Here is a 22785-nt window from a genome sequence, read left to right as displayed (position 1 = left end):
GCAAGTTCATCCTCCAAAGCCCCAAGCGCTCTCCAAAGCATTTCTTTCATAGATGCTCAGTTCTTGAGTTTGTGGATTGGCCCCTTATGGAGCTACTCCTTTGATAGGTTACTATCAGATCCCTGTCACAGCGTGGACGGTAGTTATTTGAAGGCTGGATGAAACTATGAATGTCTCCTCCACCTCACACACAAACACACACACACCTCTGTCTGTACACACATAGTTGCACAGAAACACAAATACAATTTTACTCTGCCTTGTTAATGTATATGCGTCAACACTAGCATGACAAAAACCTGACATTAGTGTGAGGAGTCGGCGTGGCAGCATTCTACGTGAAAGCACCATGCAGGTGTCAAACGTGTCAGCTGAACTAGTTGCGCTACTGAGTAGTGAAATGTTTAGTTACCAAAGCTGAGAATCTAAAGAGACATGTTTACCTTTGCCAATTGCAATCCAACTCTACTCATTTCCATTGCTTGTCTAGTTTCAATCTGTAAAATAGTCATGCTTTCATCCCAGAATACCCCTCCCCAAACCATCCTTCCTTTTCTCTCTCACTCTTGCAAGCATTCCTGCCCCTCCCCCAATTAGTTCCCCTTACTAGTATCGATTTTGTAGTCTGGGCGTGCTGCTATTGCATGGAGCGCCAGTAATACGCATGGTTATGTGGGAAATAAAGAGTTGAGGAAGATTACATCAGAAAATGGATTGATGTCTCTGGCCTCAAAAAATCCCCTTGTTGCCCAATCTCGATATGTTTGCTGCATAACGTAGCCACCCATGCTCTATCTACTAAAATATCTGCAGTGACCTCAAGGACGTTGCTCTTTGAAGATATTAATAATCAGCCAAACACTGACCTAGTAGAGCTGATATGGGTGTATAGGCAGGAACTGTCGACATTGAGTTGGAAATTAACAGAGTCTTGATTTCTAACATTCATCTGCTTCTTTTGTAAATGTAGTAAAAACATTATAAATAAGTTCATTTTGTTTTTTGAACTGAGTTAAAATGTAATGTCTGATTCATTAATCACAAATTCAGATCATACCTACTACTAGAAGTACTAATACACTAATATTAGACAACTAATACACTTGCTTCACACATGCTCAGAGAATGCATGAAAAAAGAATATCACTGTGGGCTATAACAACATCTTTTTATTCTCTATTTCCAATCCAAACAATCAATTTAAAATTAACAGCCCTCACAAGTACTATTATTATAAAAGACCAAAACATTCATGTCATGTGTCTGCATATAGTAATAGAAAGGATATATGAAATTCTAAATCAGATAATATACTAATGACAAAAGAAAACACGTTATGATATTAATCGGGCTCACACACAAACACAGATTTATTCATGTCATTCATTAATATCACATTTACCGTTCAGTATTTTTGCTTAGCTGTCTAGTTTCACTGTATGCCTGTACTGTAAAGTAGGTCTGCTCTTCAATCTCACTTGCTATCACTGACTCTCTGACTGTCTCCTTCTCTCTCTCTTTCTATCCTCAAGTGGTTGCATTTCATTTTTGGTTACTCAAAAGAAAACATCCTTTTGCCTGAGTTACCACTATAGACATTGCGGTGGTTACAGCATTTCAGAAAGCCTAGCTGTGTTTGTGATACCTTGATAGCTTTCTCGCACCGCTGGAGGATTAAACTGAATTCACAAAGATTTAAAAGATGGCTTTTTTTTTTTTTTCAGACAGCCTGAGTGACCTCAGTGCTGAGACCCTCCACCATGTCGGACACTGCATCTGGAACTTCAGGGACATCCCCGCTCAAGTTTACATCCTTTTTCAGTTCAAAGTCACTCTTCTCCTTCACAGGTGTCTCCTCTGGCTTTTCATTACCATTTACACATTCCTCTGTCTGTGTGGCACTGTAATCTTTGCACTCTCCATTCACAGCTGGAAGAGCATCTACTTCTATCACATCCTCTTTAACACAAGCACTTTCTAAATCCCCATTTTCCATCTTACTTTCTACCTCAGCCTCTGGGCAAGGCACCTCCTTGACAGGGGCTTCGGCTACATCTTCTGACTCAGCCGTAATTTCACCGGCAGAGACGGACTGTGAGATGACAATCTCAGGAACAGGTTCTGCTGCATGCGGCTCAGCTGGTGCCTCAGTGTTGGTCGCTCCTGTTGCAACAGATTCCTCCTCTTCAGCCAGATTAGTAATGGGGACTTCCACTGATGCAGTGTTTAAGACCTCAGGTGCTTCTGATTCAGCAGTCTCAAGTGTAGACGTGGCTATGATTGGCTGAGGCTCAACTTCTTCTATTTCTTTTGCGGCGGGTTCCACTGTATCGACCTCTTGCTCTGATTCTGGCTGTGGTGATTGTTCTAGCTCTGGTTCTGGGGCTTGCTCGGGTTCAAGTTCTGGCTTGGGTGCATGCACTGACCCAGGTTCTGCTCGTTGCTCTAATTCGGGCTCTGGTAGTTGTTCGGGCTCTGTCTTAAGGAGTTGCTCTTGTTCTGAGGCTTGCTCCAGCATTGGCTCTTCAGCGGGTTCAGCCAGTGGGTCAGGTTCAGGGGCAGCAACAGTCTTCTCCGGAGTGGATTCTGTCTCAGTAACAGTCTCTGTGATTGGTTCTGGTTCAGATTCCACAGCAGCAACAGGTTCTTCTACAGGAAGCTCTTCAGATGCAACTACAGATTCAGGTTCAGCCTCACGTTGCACTGGTTCTACTGGGGCTACCTCCTCTGCTACTGGACCTGGCTCCTTTACTGCTGAAACAGATTCCTCTGCTACAACAACTGAATCTTCTACTACTGGAGCTGGTTGCTCTGCTTCTGTAACTGGTTCCTCTACTGCTGGAGCAGGTTGCTCTACTTCTGTAACTGGTTCCTCTACTGCTGGAGCAGGTTGCTCTACTTCTGTAACTGGCTCCTCTACTGCTGGAGCAGGTTGCTCTGCTTCTGTAACTGGTTCCTCTGCTGCTGGAGCTGGTTGCTCTGCTGCTGTGACTGGTTCCTCTGCTGCTGGAGCTGGTTGCTCTGCTGCTGTGACTGGTTCCTCTGCTGCTGGAGCTGGTTGCTCAGCTGCTGGAGTGGGTTGCTCTGTTGCTGTGACTGGTTCCTCTGCTGCTGTGACTGGTTCCTCTACTGCTGGAGCTGGTTCCTCTACTGCTGGAGCTGGTTCCTCTGCTTCTGGAACTGGTTTCTCTGCTGCTGGGACTGGTTTCTCTGCTGCTGTGACTGGTTCCTCTACTGCTGGAGCTGGTTGCTCAGCTGTTGTAACTGGTTTCTCTGCTGCTGTGACTGGTTCCTCTACTGCTGGAGCTGGTTGCTCAGCTGCTGTAACTGGTTTCTCTGCTGCTGTGACTGGTTCCTCTACTGCTGGAGCTGGTTGCTCTGCTGCTTGGACAGCCTCCTTTGTTGGAGCAGTGTCCTCTGTTGCTGCAGCTGGTTCCTCTGCTACTGGAGCTGCTTCATCTGCTGCAACAGCTGGTCCTTTTAACGTTGGAACTGCTTCTGCTGTTGCAACTGATTCCTGTACTGTAGCAGCACTCTTTGCTTCTTCCGGTGATGCAGATTTGGGCTCTTCTGAAGCTTTCACAGCTTCGGCTACTGCTGCCACACTTGATTCCACAGTCTCCTCACATTTGATCCCATTGTCTGCCTTGGCGATCAACTCAGCTTCTGTGGATGGAGCACCATCCTTCACCTTAGCAGAATTCTCTGCAACTGCAGGCTCCTCCTTCATTTGTTTGGGGTCACTCACATCATAACCCTTCTTCTTCTTGCTCAGTTTGCCTCCCATGGTGTAGCCTAGGAAAGAGTGGTTGAAGGAGCCATTTAATATGAGAAATAAAAAATAGTTTACATTGGCCTCTCTTTTTAATCACAAATGTTTAGAACACTGTGCCAACACAAGGAAAACATGTCAGCTTCACACTAAAAAGACCCGACTGTCTGGGTTAAAGCCCAAGCAATAGTTCTGCTGATCCTGTGCCATCCAAGCATAGAGGTGATACTCTTAATTTACACATGTATGTTTACTTAGGTAGTTATTTTAGGCGCTTAAATTTTAAACACCACTTGTGAAGATGAGGGGTGTGTTTTTCACACTTTTAAATATATTAAAAATAAAAAGTACACAGCAAATATTAATATAATGTACATAATATCTAGTGCTCTACATAGTTTATATAAAAATGCTATGTCATAGGCAAATCTAATAGGGATGTATCAAATTAAATTTCATGGTAATACAAGTATTGATTCATCACAGAATCCAACAGTTTTTCATGTTCCAGGTTTTTTGGTTAGAAAAGAGAGTGGAGAGAAGCCTGTTGTCCAGAAGTTCAATTAAAAACTGCTCAAGCAAATGCAAATGCATGGGAACCTCGCTGAGATCAGACAACCCCACAGACTCTTGACTATTTCAGGAATGTCTGGTAAGGCTCGGTGCCAACTGAACCCACAACTCCAAGTTGAGGAAGTCTATTTACTGCATTTTTGGTTTTATTTTCCTGAAGTATTTTGCTCTTATGTATTTTTTTTTTCAATCTAAAATACAAAAGTGTATCTTCTGTATATATATTCTCATTATTACTCTTATTCAATGAGTAGATCTACTATGCAGCATAGATGTTTGTATTAATGTTGCAACATTGTTGTGGCTGCAGAGGAAGATCCAGTGATTGCCACAGAACGAAACTTCTGTCCAATTACAGAATAGAGAACTGAAAGTTCAACTTTATAACAGCGATTATGTTTTAACTGATGCAGAACAATCAGCATGTTTGAATACACATTTTGAAGAGATCCTTTAAAAGATTCTGCAAATATAACAGGTCACAGATTGATATTAGGCTATGTAGATTTTTGAGATTCAGTCAAATCATTTGATTGGCCCATTTGGGCTTGACAGATGCCATTCCAGCAAAGGTGCATATATGATGCAGCATTAGGGCAGCATGTGGTTACAGGTACCAGCAATCAGTGAACTGCCCCTAGTGCTGCAATGGTGCAATAAAGACAGGATGCGCCACAGGACAAGCTGCCTATCCATTACACCGATTTACAGTCTAATGAGCTGTTCGTTAACACAAATAGGACGGAGTCATTATGTCTGCTTATACAGTTACATCACTCAACTTCTTCTTTTAGACCAAGTTGCAACAAATTACACTTAATTGACACAGTTTCTTTTTTGCCTTTTTTTTTTTTTTTTTCACCAAATCCAAATTGGTGTGTTCCTCGGCCTTGAATTCAGACAATGCACAAATCCACAGTTTGAAAAAAAACAAATGCTTTAAGATTAAAACACAGTTTTGAATGAACGATTTGCTGAAGCCAAATTGCAGGTAAATACCAAAGTCATCTGTACAGTAAGTGAAGCTTAGAGTTCCTATTAGAAACATAAAGGAGATACGCAAAAGGCACAGCAGCATGTGTCGGCCGGTAACAAAGGATGTGGTTTCATCACCAGCAGCAACGCCCTGACAAAAGTAATGGGTTTGGCAAAGTGATCAGCAATTGGGTGGCGAGGTATATTTCCTATAGTGTATGCTACACACAACCTTACAGGGGATTTATACCACACTGCCCACGAACATTTGAGTGATAAAAGCTGAAGAGGGGTTTCCATCCCCCATTTCAACCCACCCACCGCTGCTCCTCTCAGCTGCTCTGCCCTTTTTTTTTTTTTTTTTTTTTGTTCACGGGTATTGGAAAATGAACTCCCAAGAGCACGAAAAAGAAAATGAAATCTGCGCAATCACATGTGAATATCTGATATGTGCAACTTAACGTAACTTTCTTTTGCGCTTTCTTGATCCCCCTTCGGTATTTTTGAATTAGCTGGGAAAAGCAGCGCCGATCCTCCAGCAGACAAACTACATCTGTTTCAACAGATGAGAACGGCTCAAATAAATAAATAAATAAATGAAATCATCTCGCTCTCATTGTGTCAGGTTTGAAATGTGCACATTTAGATAATAGGACAAAAGCAGAGAGCGAGGAATAACCTGCAGCACAGGGGGGGGGGGGGGGGCATCTCTCTATCTCCTCATTAAAAAATAAAAAATAAAACATAGGCTATATATTATGAATGCTTTAACGGATAAATAAATAAAACATTAAAAAAAAAAAAAAAAAAGAAATGAAATGCTGTTCTGGTGAGACTGACCTGTGTTTGTAGACGGGGACCGGTTTCTCTTCCAAGCTCCGACTGGATGTGATAATGGAGGTAAACCTAAGGAGTGACAGCTGCAGATTCCGCCCCTGCTCTCCGAGGTGCAGTCTGGGACTGTGCAGAAACCGAGGAGTGCCCCTCACAGTTCAAGACATCTGTCGCTATCACAATCCAGCCTACCCCTCAGTCTACCCCACTGCTGCCCCGTCTGCAAACTATACCCTCCCCAATATTTAACCCTTCCTCTTCCCGCGGACATTTCTGCAAACGGACTTTATTTCACGTGGATTCTCTTTTGCTGTTGCTTGGCAAAAGTGACGCTATGTAGGAAGTCATACAGCGTTATATCCAACTCCCAGCTGGAGGATTACTGTAATATAAATGATGCATAGGAGCCATTAGGTCGGGAAAACCACTTGAGCACCACGCACGCACGCACGCACACGCAGTGATTTCCATTATGTTTTCATTTTCTGTTTGTCAGCAATAACGAGTGCATTTGTGTATCTGTTTTTCCTTTTACTGGTTATAAAAGTGCTAAATGTAATGTAATCTCCATATTGCCAAAGCATGGACATCCGTTTTTATTTTTCCTGTGGTCCTCTGAATACGTCATTTTAATGATGCAACATCATGAGACCAAAAGTTCATTCTAACCACTGCAAAGTGTTGTGATGCTTTAACTCTTTGCTATTTGTCTTCCATGTGTTAATGGAGCAGGGAGACTTCATGAAATTCAACAACTGACCCTTACAGGTGAACATGATGTCTCCTACAACAGTTGACTCTGACACAGTGCTAAGAACCTCAGATGGCTATTGGTATTGATAATAAAGTTGAATTATATATCTATGAGGATATTCATTTCTCCAACAATATTACCACTCGTGTTTCTGCTAAATCACATCTCATAGTCTCATTTAAACAGCGGTCCAGTCTACTTCATTTTACATGTTGAGTTCTGAACATAAATACATACATAATAATATGAATATGAATAATTCTTTGCAGTTTTGCTAATGTCTTATAAATCAACAATTGGACTGACGGTCGGATTACATCACTCACCGGCATGGTATTTGATTACAAATACTTTTTAAAAAGCAGACAAACTGGTTTGGTCCTAGTTGCATATGTATGCACTCAGATGAGAACCACTAAAGGTGTCTCAGTGAATATAACAACTGTATTTCTGAGAATATACATATTTTATATTGTTGTGTATTAATATATATTTTCATAATAATACCATAACATCCTACCTCACATATCTTAATCTTAGACAATCAAATGGTTTTTGAATTAACCTTTATTTACCTTCCACATCTTGCTTTTCTACCTTTTAAAATCTTTCCTTACTCCTGAATTAAAGAACACCATACAGTCATATTTTTGAGGACACAGCACCCTCTCCTGTTACAAGACTTGAGGGCACATTACAGAACAGTGTCAATGGAGAAACTCTTTTGGGGGCATTAATCGTTTTCAGGCAGACAAATTAAATACACCTCCACATACTTCAGACTCCTCCAGTGTAAATCACAAGAAAAACCGAGGCTAGTAAAAATCTTGTAATAGCTACACAAGTATGTATGCACTGCATGACATTCTTTAACATCTACTTTTTCCTCTTTGCAGACTAGACAATGTTCCAGTTAAAGATCTGTTAAAGAAAACAAGAAAATAAGATCAATCTTGTTTGTTTTCTCTGCTGGCAGCGCAGCTAAATAGTGACAGAAGGGCAGCAAAGGGTGAGTTTCACATGATGCAAAAGCTCTGGAATGCATTCCCAGGAGAAGCTACCACCATCCCAGCCAATGACTCCAATCCACACAGACAGAGGACACATAGACATGCAGAGAACTTGGAAAATCCCCAGAGATACTGTCATGTTAATGTACAGAGCTCATTTGTTTGCAAATCTTAATAATATAGGTCAGTGGTAGGCAACCCTGGTTCCAGAGAGCCACAGCCCTGCTTTTTTCCAACTCTCTATGCCCTTCCCACTGGATCAGGTGTATTCAGCTGTACATGCAGGGATGGCAGGAAAACAAGCAGGACTGTGGCTCTTTAAGACCAGCCTACCCCTGACCTAGACTGCCACAAAAACTGAAAAGAAGTAGATATAATGTAGGCGTTGGATGCTGTGGAACACACTACATGCCAATAGCTCAGGGACATCCTGCATATAGTGTATAGGAATGTGTCAAAGTGTTGTAGACTTGTGTGGAGTTACCTTCGAGTGAAAGTGGGAGCCATTTTACAGGCTGACTTCATCAGTGAATCACGACTGATACCTGCAAATTGAAGTGAAATTATAAGGAACCAAAGAGATTCAGACAAGAAATCAAGACAGATTGATGCCCATTCAGTTTTCATCCAGCAGTGAACAGCCCCATCTACTGGAGCCTTATTTTATCACATCATTGGTGGCACACAGTAAATAAAGTTATAAAGGATTTAACCTACAGTGTTAAAACAGGAAAAGCACGAAGCTACTAATATTTACTATATTAACACTATGTTAAATTCCTACTGTAATATTTCAAATGTGTTCAAATATGTGTGTTCATGTTGGATTTACAAGTGAAGACTCAATTCTTCTTCTAACATATACCTTGTACACTACGCTATAGTGAATTTTAAGATGTGTAGTATAGAACAAGCATCACATCCACTTTAACCACACTTTCTTTGTATTTACTACCAGCAGTAGTACAAATGTGATTAGGAAATCTTAAAAACTACAGCTGACCAGAGTTGGTGAACTCTTGACCAGTGCCGAGGTTAAAAGAAAGTTTGTAATCAGTTCATTTTGAATCACACATGACAGAAAGCAGTCAGTAGATTTCCTCTACGTCTGTCAAACTTGGAGTCAGTAGGTAATTGTTGACATCACTGTTCTCCATCAGCTGTTAAAGAAAACATGACATCACATATTGGGAAGCAGCCAGAAGTATCCTACTGCTTGAACTCATGTTTTAAACACATCAATTCTCCCTGCACATTTTTCATACCTACACTAATTATTACAGTATTGTGTACAAAAAAAAAAAAAAAGCGTATTTCCTTATAGTCGTCTCTTCTTACAGGAATAAATAATAACACACTGCATGAGCTGCAGCTCGGGTGCCAGCGCGGCGCAGCAGTGGGTGAATGTAACGCACCCTGACCGCCTGGATGAAGGCGGTGCTAGTGGCGCCCATGCAGCAGCAGCAGGGCCTTGCCTTTGTGGTTGTAGAAAGAGAAGATGGCTCCCGTTCTGGAGAAACAGCTCCCGGGCGCTGCCGGGGCAGGCGACAATAACAGCGAAGAGGAAGAAGGGCAAAACCTTTGGCAAGTTCTGAGCGACTTCGTACCTGTCGAGTCCCCACTTTGAAGAGCGGGACCGCCACTGTTGTGCTTTGTCACTGCCGGTTGCCCCCAGTCAAACACCGGCCCGGCTAACTGTAACGTTAGCACCAACTGAAGCTGGGCGGTCAGTGCGCTAACGTTAGCTAGTCCGCTAACTGGGCTGCTGGTGTTTAGCCAGCTAACGATCATCAGCGAGTTGAAGTAATTTAACGAGTGTTGGTGAATTAATGAGTCAAGTCTGACGGATAACGTTAACGTCACATTCATTGAATCAGCTTTGACAGTTCATATCAGGACAACAGCTAGCTAGACAGTTAGTTAGCTTCTTCATGCAGGACACAACAAGCTAGCAGGGACGTGACTTTATACGTTAACAAGCTAAAACCACAACCAACTGACAGAAGTATGCAGAAAGGTGTCTGTGGCTTAAGTAAACGCTTATCATAGTAACAGTTCACTAACGTTGCAGTGGTGTGACTTCAACTTGTCCGGTTTTCATGGATTCAGATCTAAGCTAGCGTTTAGATTTCCTTATTTCTAACACTGGTCAGTGGAGATGACTTATCATTTCCTGTTGTCGTGGACACATCACTCAGGCGGCTAAAAGTGGAATCATCCTTACTATAATTATAAGTAGTTGATTATTATGCAACGATTAATTGACCAGTTACTGTTTTGGTAGCAGCTTATGTTGCTTAGACCTGTCACTGTACCACCTGACGGTCAACCCGATGACTGTAACCTCATCTGTCTTGTTTTTTTTCTCATTTCGTGTCTTGATATTGTATTGTAGGACCTCGATACTGAGCGAAGTTTCAACTAGATCAAGTTCAAAGTTGCCATCAGGAAAGAATATCCTAGTATTTGGTAAGTGTTATTTAAGCCATATGTGTGAAAGGTTATATTTATGCAGCGTTAGCTTTGTACTAGTAGTGATCAACACTGAGGGTTGTGAAAACCCTGCAAAATAACACTGAATTCACAAAAGCTAATTGCACATTGAAATCTTTCTTTTCAGAAAGTATTATTGTGTGTGGTTATGTGTGCTTTGTTATTGCTGTTGACCAGAAACATACATGGAAGATATTGCAGCTGCAGATTTACATTAAAATAGAGTTGTCATTGTAATTTCTAGATATGCATGCATACATGTATCATATCTCTTACTAATCACATATCATATGTAATCATGTGTATCAGTGTGTCTAGTATTACTAATAATAAGGTGGGATGTGGTAATTGATGAATAAATCTTGCAGGTGAGGATGGGTCAGGAAAAACCACACTTATGGCCAAACTTCAAGGAGCTGATCACAACAAGAAAGGGAGGGGACTTGAGTATCTGTACTTAAATGTGCATGATGAGGACAGAGATGGTGAGTTTAGCTTCTGTATTCTGTGGTTGTTTACCATCAGTAGCCTTTACAAAAAACAGTAATTTAAAACAATAATTGTGATGCATATATTTAACTAATAATTTGCTTTTTGTTTCCAGACCTTACTCGCTGTAACGTGTGGATCCTGGATGGGGATGTATACCACAAAGGCTTACTTAAGTTTGCTGTTTCAGCTAAGTCACTACCTGACTGTCTAGCAGTGTTTGTTGCGGATATGTCAAGGCCCTGGACCATTATGGAGTCACTGCAGAAGTGGGCAAGTGTTCTACGTGACCATGTGGACAAGCTCAAGATCCCTCCTGAGGACTTGAGGGAAATGGAGCAGAAGAGTAAGTAATAGTTGACTATATTTTTTGGATGGTATAAGAATGAAACATATGCCTAAATTTTTGGGCACTGACAATAAACGACTTTTATTTTGATCTTTTGAATAGTAGTAGTTTAAAACCAGATTCCACCTTTTTAAACATCTGGCGTATAGCTAAAATCTTTGATTTGATCATACTGCTTAAATTCCCTCAAATTAGAATGTGTACATTTTCATAGCTGACCCGTTTCCCGGTTTAATCATTGCACCAATGTTAAATGACCATTGACATAATAATAACTGAATTTCAAATAGTCCAAATAAGTTAAAATGCCATAAATTGCACCAGAAATAGAAATAACATATAGCATTCTCACGTTTAGGACACAGCACTCAGAAAAGGTGCCTGAAGCATCTCAGGGTAGAAGCAATGGTAGTCTTACATAATGACACCTAAACTCCTTGCTCTATGGCTGCTGGGAAAAGGAGAGATTGGTTGCTTTGTAGCATGGAAGGAAAGCACATAACATTTTCATAGATATTTCTAGGTCATCATCAGAGAGGCCCATGATCCTCAGCTGTGTGTTCAGGCTGGAGGCAAGTTCTGCAGATCAATGTGTGATGCACTCAGATGTTGTTCTCCTGTTAATTTTAGAACTGGTCATCTTGCTTATGAACAGTTGTTTTGTGTTAGGGATGATAGTTGTTTTTCAGACCAGTTAGTTCAGCCTGTAGGGTTTTAGAAAAGGATCTTGTCTGCCTGCAAAATGTGGTTGCTGTTGTTTCTCTTATACGTGTTGAAATGTTACCAACTAAATATGCTTATCCAATTACAAGTGGTAACAAGTAGTCTAGTCTGCTGGCAATGTGTGAAAAAGAAAAGGGCAGCTGGTAGCCAAGTTATGACTAACGCACATTGTTAATTGCAACCACTTAAATTATTTTAATGGGCCAAAATGTTAAACTTGCTTTACTGGCCTTTTCCAGTTCAAGTAGCTGCTTCAGTTAAGCATAGCTGAGATTTATTTATACAGTGTAGAGGAAAGGAAAACCCCCCTGAAATGTATACATTCTGTCTATATTCAGTAGAAGTAGCATTCATTAAGGCGTTCCTCCTTTCTCTCTCTGGCCAAACATTATGGCTCCACCCAGTGACATTGTCAGATTTCCATGTAGCTGTCATCCAGGTTAAGCATATTCTAGCATGTCAGCTGTGATATCAGGAGATTGGTGAGGCCCAGCCAGAGGATGTACTGTATTTGTGGAAAGGAGTGTGTGAGTAATGGTGACTGAAAGACAGACTGGAAGTGTATGTGAATGGCTTTTGTCCAGGGAGTCTTGCTAGTGTCTTGCATCATGGTTTCCTCCCCTCCAACAGCAGTGTCAGGGAAATGAAGGGACGTAAACACAATGAAACTGAATTCAGTCAGTGGGACGGACGTTTTGACTCCCACTTTGCTGTAACTGTAGAAATTGTATGCTGTTATCACAAGTCAAATTACAGGATGAACCTTTTGCTGCTGTGACCACATGTTGAAATTAGAAATATTTCACCCAGTGACTTCTGTGGCATGGACTTTTTTAGCTACATTATTTGGGAATGGTGTGTGGTCAAACATCTGGGGTATTTTCTGACTGTATTTCACTTAAGTGAAAGGCAGGGAGGAACACATGAGCAGTAAAAACATTGTAGTCATGAGCTTAATTAGTAAACTGTTGTAAAGCTTGGACTTGTTTTCCTATAGTCAGAGTTTAAATGTGCTTTTTTCAAAAATGTAGTTTCTGTTTTTAATTGTGAGACTCAACCCTAACTGATACCTTTCAGAAATGTTATAACTTAAAACCAAACGTCATGATTTACACAGTTCTTTTATTTTGTGATTAAAAATACATAATTTTGAGGTACAGTTTCAGTGTGTATTTACTGCATGTGGTTAATTGGCATGCTTTCAATAAATTAGATATAATTATATTATATCTAATTGATTGAAAGCTGAGTAGTCCTCATTTATGTGTACCAATGACCTCACCTTTGTTTGTGAACAGATAAATGTTTTTTAGTAGGGCAAAGTCTGTCTTTGTCTCTTTCACGTTGTGATGCTCCACCCAAAACCTTTGTATAGTATTAAACATTCACCATCTGTCACTTGGATTCACTGATAGGTTATAGGTTTTCATTACAAAAAGTAAATATCAAGACATCCATTTAAACCACTTATCATGCAGTGTTGCTTTCACTGCTTCCTCAGACACTATAGGAAGCTGTTCAGTAGTTAAATCTTGTCTAGACCTAGTAGAACTCCAGTGTAGCTTAAAGTTTCCACTAGAAAGGATTAGATGTGCTTGTAACAGTTGGTATCAGTCATTCAAATTTAGGTAATATGTCTGTTTATAGATTTCAACAACAGACATAAAAGTAAGGAATATTCACAATTTGTCCCTTTTGGTGTTGTAAAATTGTAATTTGCTCCATGCTATGTGCATATGCCCTGGATTTGTGTACTCATGTATCCAAGAAGCATTCTCAGTTAGGATTGCACCACTTTCACTAAATCCCAAGTCTGACACTAAAGAAATTGGCATCAAATGGCAAGTCACTCTGGTTTGTGAGCTGTTCCCAGCTATTCATTCAACATTCCTGAAGCTCCTGAGGAAGTAGGCCACAGCTTCCTGCATATATCCCCCCTACTACAATTTCACAATACAACTTGGAAAGCATGACAGGAAGGTGAAAGATGCCCTATTCTTATCTTTTTCTGCCTTTCACTCTAGGTCAATTGTCAAAGCATTTTCATTGTGTAAACTTTAACAGCAAAGTTTGAGAGAGCAAACTGAAATAATTTGCACTTTAATTGACTATATGTTTACCAGTGGTATGAATTCCTTTCTGTTACTCTGTCTTTTTGCACCAGTGGTGAAAGCGTTTCAAGAGTACACAGAACCGGAGGATGCCACCCCATCCTCCCCACAGAGACGGGCCCCCACAGCAGGAGAAGATGAGGCAGTTGTGCTACCACTTGGGGACAACACGCTCACATACAACCTGGGCATTCCAGTGCTAATAGTTTGCACAAAGGTAAGTGATTCCCACAAACTCAGTTAGTCTTTTTATCCAAAACCAATATGTAAATTAATAATACGCTGTTGTGGTAAAAGACCCAAAACAAATATACCAAATAAACAAGTATACACAGTACAACATTATGTTGTAGAGAACAGTCTGTGCTGATAATAAAAGATCACTGCTGTTTGTATTAAAGTCATTTGGTGTTTGTTCAAATGTGGCATCAACTCTTAATCCTTTTTAACCTTATTACAGCCTCCACCCTTCTAGCCTGTAGGTACCTTTATTTACCCAACTCTGAGCTGCGTGAGTTAAATGTGCAGAGAAAATAGCAGTTAACACGAGGATAAACCACTCTCACTACAAGGGCTGTGCCATATTGTGATGTCCACCATATATCACCATTCCTCTCCATGATAAGAATGGTTCAAATGGAGCATAGTGATGTGCAAAAACGTGGGCACCTAACATATGTAAAGCAAGCTTGGTGAAAGGCTATTTGACTAGTTAATTTTAAAAAAAAGAAGAGCCTGTTGCCACCATGCTTTATACTTTTTGGCTTTAGTGCCTGGTGTCTAGCCCTCTGTCATAGAAAAGTATTCAGCTTTTCAGAAACATTGCTTATTGTTTGTCCCTTTAGGCTTCTCTGTCTAAAATGAGTACATGAAATGGTGTCATCTTATAACGACAACAATAATTATGATACATTATTGTAATTATAATTATAACAATTATATAACTTACACAGATACAGAAAGCAGTGTTAACTAGTTCATATATTTGTGACCGCTGACCCTTTAGTGTCATACGTCATAAATACATCTTTGCCTCTCTCAATGTTTTACAGTGTGACGCAGTCGGCGTACTAGAGAAGGAGCATGACTACAAAGAGGAGCACTTCGATTTCATCCAGTCTCACATCAGGCGATTTTGCTTACAGTGTATCCTTGTGATGCAATTGTTTGTAATTCTATAACAGAGTTTATGATATTTATAACATTGACTGTTCACACCAATATGGCTCATGATATCCTACTGATCATCGTGATTACCCAAACAATTGCTGCCTTAACTAAATTAAACAGATGGAGCTGGCCTGATCTATACTTCAGTCAAAGAGGAAAAGAACCTGGATCTGCTTTACAAATATATAGTACATAAAATGTATGACTTTCAGTTCACCACACCTGCCTTAGTGGTGGAGAAGGATGCAGTGTTCATGTAAGTGAAGCTATAAATTCACCTGGTTATTTTGGTTGTCACGGTTTATTTGGTTTTTTATCACAATCTCAAATATTACTAAATGTGATAACTTTTTATTTTCTATTCAGGAAAATACTGTGCATGATTCTATGTCACTGCAGCCACTTTAATTGTCTCCTTTCTTTCAGTCCATCTGGTTGGGATAATGAGAAGAAAATTGGCATATTGCATGAGAACTTAACAACAGTTAGACCCGAAGATCCATTTGAAGATTTTATCACAAAGCCTCCAGTACGAAAGGTATGACATTTCAAACCAACAGAAGCAAGACAAAATACCAACTAAATAACCACACGCAGCAATAAGTATTTTTATGTGTATAATATATATACATTTTCATTAATTTATTGATGACTATCGTCTTTGCTCTTCTACTAAGCTGGTACACGACAAAGAGATAAATGCAGAGGATGAGCAGGTTTTCCTGATGAAACAGCAGGTACGTGTCGGTCTTTGTTTCATATTTCATGATTCATACTTTCACATATTCCTGTGTTGTTGTTTTTCTTAATGGAATAAGTATTTTTCTGTTAATATAAAAAAATGTTGTTGATTTTAAAGTTGGATATAGAGGATGTCTAAGAAAAACAAACAGGACCAAGTATTCTGTACATTTTACTGGTGTCCCTGAACTGGCATTTTTATTTGTCATTCAACACGAACCTTAAAACAATCTTCACTTCCTATTTTCTGGACAAGTAAAATGAGGAAGTCAAACTTAAAAAAAACACTCATGGTATCTGCTTCTCTCTGTTTATAAACTTTTTAGCAGAGTTGATACATCTACTCTTACCTTACATACACAGTTCTGATTTTCAAAATTAGACTTTTAAATTACACTGACTGGCCACTGTATTAGATACACCTATACAGTCTAATGCAATCCAGTAATTTCAATCATATTGTATACCATTACCATACCGTTTGACCCCCTTATTTACATAAGTGACATGTGAAAAACATTAAAAACACCTCTTAATATAATGCACTTCAATACGACCCCACCACTCACTGTGGCCTCAGTAACAAACCAATAGTAGAATTATCATCTTTCTGACAAAATTAGAAATTATAACTTTGTAAAGTAGAATTCATGACAGAGCTGCTGTATTGGATTGCATTAGATTGTACAGGTATATCTAATCAAGTGGCCAGTGAGTGTATGGTCTGTGATTTTTGCAGTATCTATTTAAATAAATAATAAATACTTATTTGAGAATCGACCCTATTGCCCTGTGTAAACATTCACCTTGTATATTTTATTCCTCTACAGTCTTTGTTATCAAAACAACCAGCCACACCGACAAGAGGACCAACAGTAAGTGTCTTAACATCTCTCAAATGTGAAATCTTAAACTTGAACTGTACCCTTTTCTTTTTTGCAGACAAACTAAGTTATTTGCTTATGATCACAGTGCAGCTCTGGTTTCTGTTTTGCAGGAGTCTCCAGGGCGACCAGCCTCAGGGTCTCCCAGGCCTGCAGGTCGTGCTGGTCAAACAAATGTGACCAGTGGGTCACCAATGGCTGCTGTGAAAAAACCTGATCCTAATATGAAAGGTAATTATTCAGAATCAGACTTTAATGCAGTGTTTCCTAGTTTGGCTAGTTTGCCCTACAGGTGTACACAGACCTTTCACCTGAATTCAGCATTTGTTTGAATCCAGTGTTTTGACCTCAACAAAAATTGCTTTGATCACAGTCCTTTCTGTTGATCTTGTTTTAAGGTGAACCTCTTAGTCTTGAAGTATTCTAGTGCTGCTCTCAAACAGTAAAGAAGTCACATAGTAATACACTCTGCTCCTCAACTGTATTAGATAAAGACATTACCTTTTGAGAATGGCATTTTATGACGCAGGAACAATATTCAGTTCAAAAGAACAACTGAACTCAACTGAGGTACCTGAAATCAAGCAAACATTATATGGTGTTGACTAGTAATTTAGCAGGACTTATTAATATGAAAGAGATTTTAAGTTCCATCTTTCTGTTGCAGCGGGGGCTGCCAATGAGGGAGTGCTGGCTAACTTCTTCAACAGTCTGTTGAGTAAAAAGACTGGAGCCCCTGGGAGTCCAGGAACTGGAGCAGTTGGAGCAGGGGTGCAGGGGTCTGCCAAGAAAACAGGTACAACCCCTTTTCTAGTGCTTTCACCTCTGATCTCAGTGAAAACAGTCTCCTTATTTTAGATGTTCTTCCTTTCACGTTAGCAGTTTTACTTTTAGGCAAACAGTCATAAAGCATTATTGTTAACTGTAGTGTGCATTTGGAAACCTCTCATCCAAGCAGTTATAGGTCAAACAAAGACAAGAGGAGTTAGATACAGGCACATTGATTTGTAGAGGCTATGAACAGTTTTGCTGTGTGGAGTTTTATCTCTACAGTCTAAGAAAGAAGTTTAAAACAAGAGATGAAAAATGTCCTCTTTGACTGAACTTCTGACATCTGGGGAAACTTATTACAGGCCTGTATCTACTGAACATCCAACCATAAGTGCCCCTGTGAAACTAATGTTACTCACTCCACATCATATCCCACTGCTCTGTGGCTTAACTAATTTATTTATTTTTTTTGTTAGTAACCTTAACTGTTTTGCATGTCAACAGCACATTTTTCTTACTTTGTTATATCAGGTAAATATAACAAAGTGAGATACTCCATGACATGTACTTTTTGTTCCAGTGTTAACATCTCTGTGAGACACAGTTGGAAGGACAATGCATGAGTACTTGTCTTTTGTCTAATGATTAGTTTTGCATGTGTGATAACTGTGGCAGCATGCCACCAATCTCCAGCATGGGACCGCATCACCATCCAAACTTCATCCATCTGCTTGCTGGCACTAGAGAGCAGCTATTGAATGAATATGCACAGAAGCTACAGGAGATTACTTTTGGCCTTTGTCTCCTACTTTTTTTTTCCAAGGGCAGAAGCCGGGTTTGACTGACGTCCAGGCTGAGTTGGACAGGATGACTCGCAAACAAGACTCCATGGTTTCAGCTAACAACATACCACCGCCCACAGAGAACGAAGCGTGAACGCAACAAAAACAGCTGCATCATCCACTGCGTTAATACTCTGGAAAAATACTTGTACATGTGAGCTTAAAAAAAAATTGACCAAATTCCCAATGTCTGTAACAGTCAGCACACACAGTGGTTTCACCAAAATGAGTTAAATACTATCAGATATTTTGGTGACATGGGAAGAGAGAGATAACAGAGATTGAGGTGTTCCTGAGATGATACGTGCTGAATGCTTGGCTTTATTTCTGTCCTCTCTTCCACTGTAAATGTTATTTAGTGAGGGATGTTGGTTTATGGAAATATGTCCTCACTCCCTGGCAGCCACGCAGATGCGCTGAGCTGCAGGACCCCCAGTTTCTGGGGTGAAACACCCTTTCCTCATGGGTTTAAAGAGTGGAAATATACTGGTCCTGGTGCCTCTGGTTCAGCTTATCTTATGGAATTTGGCAGTGATTTGAAAGGTATTTAAATATATTAATTGAGAAAAGTAATAATACTTGCAAACTTATGTAGTATATCAAAATGTTTGGAATTATACTGATGTATTTATACAAAGTTCCTCCTTTTTATTTTGTGCACCATTGATTGGTTTAAGGAAACATTCATCCGCATCGCATAACATGTTTCCATGCCACTGACGTCATGACACTAATATGACAAGTCCAGATAGCTGACAGCATATCATATAATTTTCCTGAGTCATCTCAAAGGATTCTGTAAATATAAATACAAACAGTTTATCCAGGTTTATTTTGATTTTTGTATAAAATGCAATTCTGTCCAAATTCAGAAAATAGCTACTTTGATTAAATGCGACTGGTTAGGATTTGACAGGCTTAGAGGTTGCAGCAGAATCACTTCTTTACCTGCAGGTGTGTATATTTGGGGAGGGGTTTGGGCAGCATCTTTCCTACTATAACTCCTAAGTGCCTCGCACAGTTAGCTGTTTGTGTCATAGTAGAGGTGCTTGTCTACATAAGAGGAAATGCATTGTAGCACTATTGGTTAAAAGGTTTTTGCCCATTACTTGTCATCCAAATTCTTTATTTTGTTTTACTTTTTATACAACAAGCCCGTGGTCTCAGTTTTTTTTTTTTCTAGAAATAATATCTCTGTGGCTTAGCTGAGTGTTCAGTAGCAATAGCTTGAATGCCTTTATTCACATTGTAAAGGCTGCTGATATTAAGAAGAAACCACATGATGGAACTTTGGTGTCCCCCACAAAACACTTATTGTGACTGAAACCACTTATTTTGTAGCCAAAACACTTCCACAGTGATTTGCTGTTTGAACAAAATGAGATATTGTATCCTTCAGTGTTTTACAGCACTGTCCCCCTTTTGGTTTTGCATGTTTTAGTCATGCTGTACTTCACATGTCGGTTAAAACATTCCCACTTTCTATATGAAGTAGCTGCAGATAGTAGGAAACTTGTTTGTCCAGTCAGGTCTATTTTTTTTTCTTCATTCTTTCAGTGCCCATTTAAACAACTTTGCCTTCAATGTACAGCTTACAGTTTGTCACTGGACACCTGCCTTCACAGAAATACTCCTAATTAATGTGTGTGTCCTTAAGGAGTTGCCTAATTGTCTTGTGTAATTAGCTTTTTTCATCAAATCCATTATACTGTACCATATCAAATAATCTGTATTAGTATTTATGGTTTCATGATACCATAATGTCATCAAAATGAAATACATTTATCATTTTTTGAAGTCTGTATGGAAGGCCCTTCTTAATCTTATGGACAGGGTACATCAGTAGCTTTCGCAGAATTAATGGTAAGGGTGAAGAGAACAGCTGTTTGCAATTCAGATGATTTGGGACATGGAACCAAAGATGCATATTAGTAATTATAGTATGCTTTTATAGCTGGTAATCATCCATAAGATTAACCTGTGGCCATGGTTTGTTCTACTGTTGCATGGAGCTCTTGCATTCCACACTTCAGACCTCTATAAACGATTTTGGATAACACTCGATAGAAATGGTAGAAATGACTTATTCCACACCGCACGTTATACTTGGGGTTTTGGAAGTAAAATATTAAAGAAAACATAATCGTGTTACAGTACATTATGGTAAACTCTCTAATCTGGTCTAGAAAAACAATGCAATTACAGTTTAAAACATTTTCTCTCTAAAGGAATAACCACAAGACCATATAGATGTACAGTCTATTCATAATTAGTTTTGTTGTCGAAATGATGCTACTTACCTGTTGTTGATTTATTTTTGATCAATATGAAGTTCTTATGGTTTTTTTTTATTTTTTCTTTGTTTCTCCTTTTTTTGAGACTGGGTGGAACGTGCCCCCTCTGTTGCTGACATTGATGAAGCACAATTTTAGAGCAGCCAGGAGCAGTACCGCCACATGTTGAAATAAGCACTTTTCCCTGGACACAGTTCCCTGTTGCTAAAGTTAAAGATACAGAATGCATGTTTTTCTTTTTGCCTTGCCTTTTACAACATTTAGTAGTGAACTTAGAAGTCAACCTTCGCAATAAAACTGCATTATTTATCTGCATTTGCTGCTTAAGTTATGGAAGGTGCCCCTGGTGGTGAACTATGGAGTAATTCCTTTCTCCTGATGATATTGTACTTTTAATATCACTCCTCTCTAAATCATTGTCACCTTTCATATGGATCTTTTTGGGGACATCTTGAAGTAGATGAACATATTCTAAATGTTTTCAGGTTTGTCCTTTTGTGCCCTTAAAACCTGTTTGTGTTTACATCCTACTAAGGCATGATTTGTTTTTGTTGTTAAACATTGTTTTGCCCATAGAGACTTTCTGTTTAAAATTATTTTTGAAATATTTCCCTCTAACCTGGCTGTCCTAAGGAAACATGACCACACATGTTTTAGCTAAGTGGAATGAAGTGCTCTCATGCTGCTTAGTTGCAAAGTTTCACTTCACGCTCTTTGTGAAGATTGGATGTTGCTCCCAAGATTGAATAATGAACAGATGTTGTAACTTTTGTACTTAAACGTCAGTTGATAGCAACTGCCTCTTCATGTCCTAACTGAATTGCCTTCGACCACTATTAACATCTATACGAGACTATGAGCTTCTGCTTCCAACCTTTTTGTATACAGAATATCAAGACATTGTAAGCACATGGCTGGCTGCATTTTTGTGTCCTGAATTAATTCAGAAATTTGATTGTAACTTTAATACAATTCTGTAACCTCTAAGCTGCCATGTGGATTCAAGCTTCTTACGCCGACAAAGAGAAGGAAAATGTTTATCACACCCCTGGCTTCAATAAAACAAAGAATTCAAACTTTGGTGGTTTTGTACATTCCTGCATGTGTTTAAAAAGTGTTTCCCGTCTTCTAAGGCAGAACCAGAAGATGTTCGCACTGACATCACTACACAAACCGTAACTCCAGCTCCACAGTAAAGTACTGTAACAAGTGGGGTTCATATATTTGTGTGCATTTAAATTATTAAACTATAACTATTGTATGGACTTACATTGCAGTTCTATCATGCTTTGGCTTTGTATACACCACATATGAAAGATGGAAGTAGTACAGTCCTAATGCATTGTAGTTCAACTTGTTATCTATGCAAAACCTTATTCTTTCTGTGACCTGGATGTCTAAACACAGTTACTGCCTTTCTCTAACATGCTCTTGTAATATTCCCATGTTGAAACCACCAGTCTGCAGCACTGCGCTGTGAATTGTATTCACTGAGCTATTGCTATTTTATGTAAGTGAAATCTGCACCTTAGAAGATCTGCGATGCAAAAGTTAGGAACAGGCAACTTAAAAATAAAGAAATGAAAAATAACGTATGTTGAACTGAAAACACGTAAATTCCACAGGCCTTGGGCTATAACCAGATAACTGCACATCATTAAAGGTTAATAGCTTGTTTGTATCCAACAATGAGATAACACTTTGCATCCCCACAATCACCTAGGCAACCTTTTATTACCACTACAAACCACGTGATGGCAGCAAAACACCAAGAAGCGTGGATCAGATCATTCCCACCAAAGAAAACTAGGCCTTTCCCTGAATTCTGAAAGTTGGCATGATTGAAATGACAGATGACAAAAAACACAAGGGTCAGTATGGAGAAAAGAAAATGCTGCGCAGCGCAGCACCAAGACTGTTGACTTGGACCAGGTCAGGCCTGGCTGGAAGAGGAGTTGCAGTGTGCAGAGGCACTTTGAAAAGAAGTAAAGACTAATCCA

General features: G+C 39.5%; 2 protein-coding genes across 4 annotated transcripts; one reads left to right on the top strand and one right to left on the bottom strand.

Moving 5' to 3' along the window:
* Positions 1 to 1146: 1146 nt before the first annotated feature.
* On the bottom strand, positions 1147 to 6521 carry si:dkey-56m19.5 (calphotin). Of its 2 annotated transcripts, XM_026378982.1 has the most exons (3): positions 6161 to 6521; positions 3356 to 3795; positions 1147 to 3145 (listed from the first exon to the last, which is right to left on the bottom strand). In XM_026378982.1, the coding sequence occupies exons 2-3, from the start codon at positions 3785 to 3787 to the stop codon at positions 1721 to 1723; spliced, it is 1857 nt and encodes a 618-aa protein (XP_026234767.1). In that variant the 5' UTR covers positions 3788 to 3795; positions 6161 to 6521; the 3' UTR covers positions 1147 to 1720. The 2 variants fall into 2 exon arrangements, with proteins under 2 accessions (XP_026234767.1, XP_026234766.1); XM_026378981.1 differs by having other exon boundaries at positions 1147 to 3795.
* Positions 6522 to 9342: 2821 nt separating this feature from the next.
* Positions 9343 to 21861, top strand: dync1li2 (dynein, cytoplasmic 1, light intermediate chain 2). Of its 2 annotated transcripts, none has more exons than XM_026378362.1 (13): positions 9343 to 9502; positions 10314 to 10387; positions 10780 to 10896; positions 11016 to 11246; positions 14137 to 14300; positions 15136 to 15229; positions 15374 to 15509; positions 15680 to 15791; positions 15931 to 15990; positions 16825 to 16869; positions 16992 to 17109; positions 17546 to 17674; positions 18478 to 21861. In XM_026378362.1, exons 1-13 carry the CDS (start codon positions 9417 to 9419, stop codon positions 18492 to 18494), a joined length of 1383 nt encoding a protein of 460 aa, XP_026234147.1. In that variant the 5' UTR covers positions 9343 to 9416; the 3' UTR covers positions 18495 to 21861. The 2 variants fall into 2 exon arrangements, with proteins under 2 accessions (XP_026234147.1, XP_026234146.1); XM_026378361.1 differs by having other exon boundaries at positions 18473 to 21861.
* Positions 21862 to 22785: the final 924 nt, after the last annotated feature.

Source organism: Anabas testudineus, chromosome 3 (assembly GCF_900324465.2).
Source record: "Anabas testudineus chromosome 3, fAnaTes1.2, whole genome shotgun sequence".
Taxonomy (NCBI): domain Eukaryota; kingdom Metazoa; phylum Chordata; class Actinopteri; order Anabantiformes; family Anabantidae; genus Anabas; species Anabas testudineus.
The sequence above is the reverse complement of the archived record's forward strand: the minus strand, read 5'-3'. Positions and strand labels throughout refer to the sequence as shown.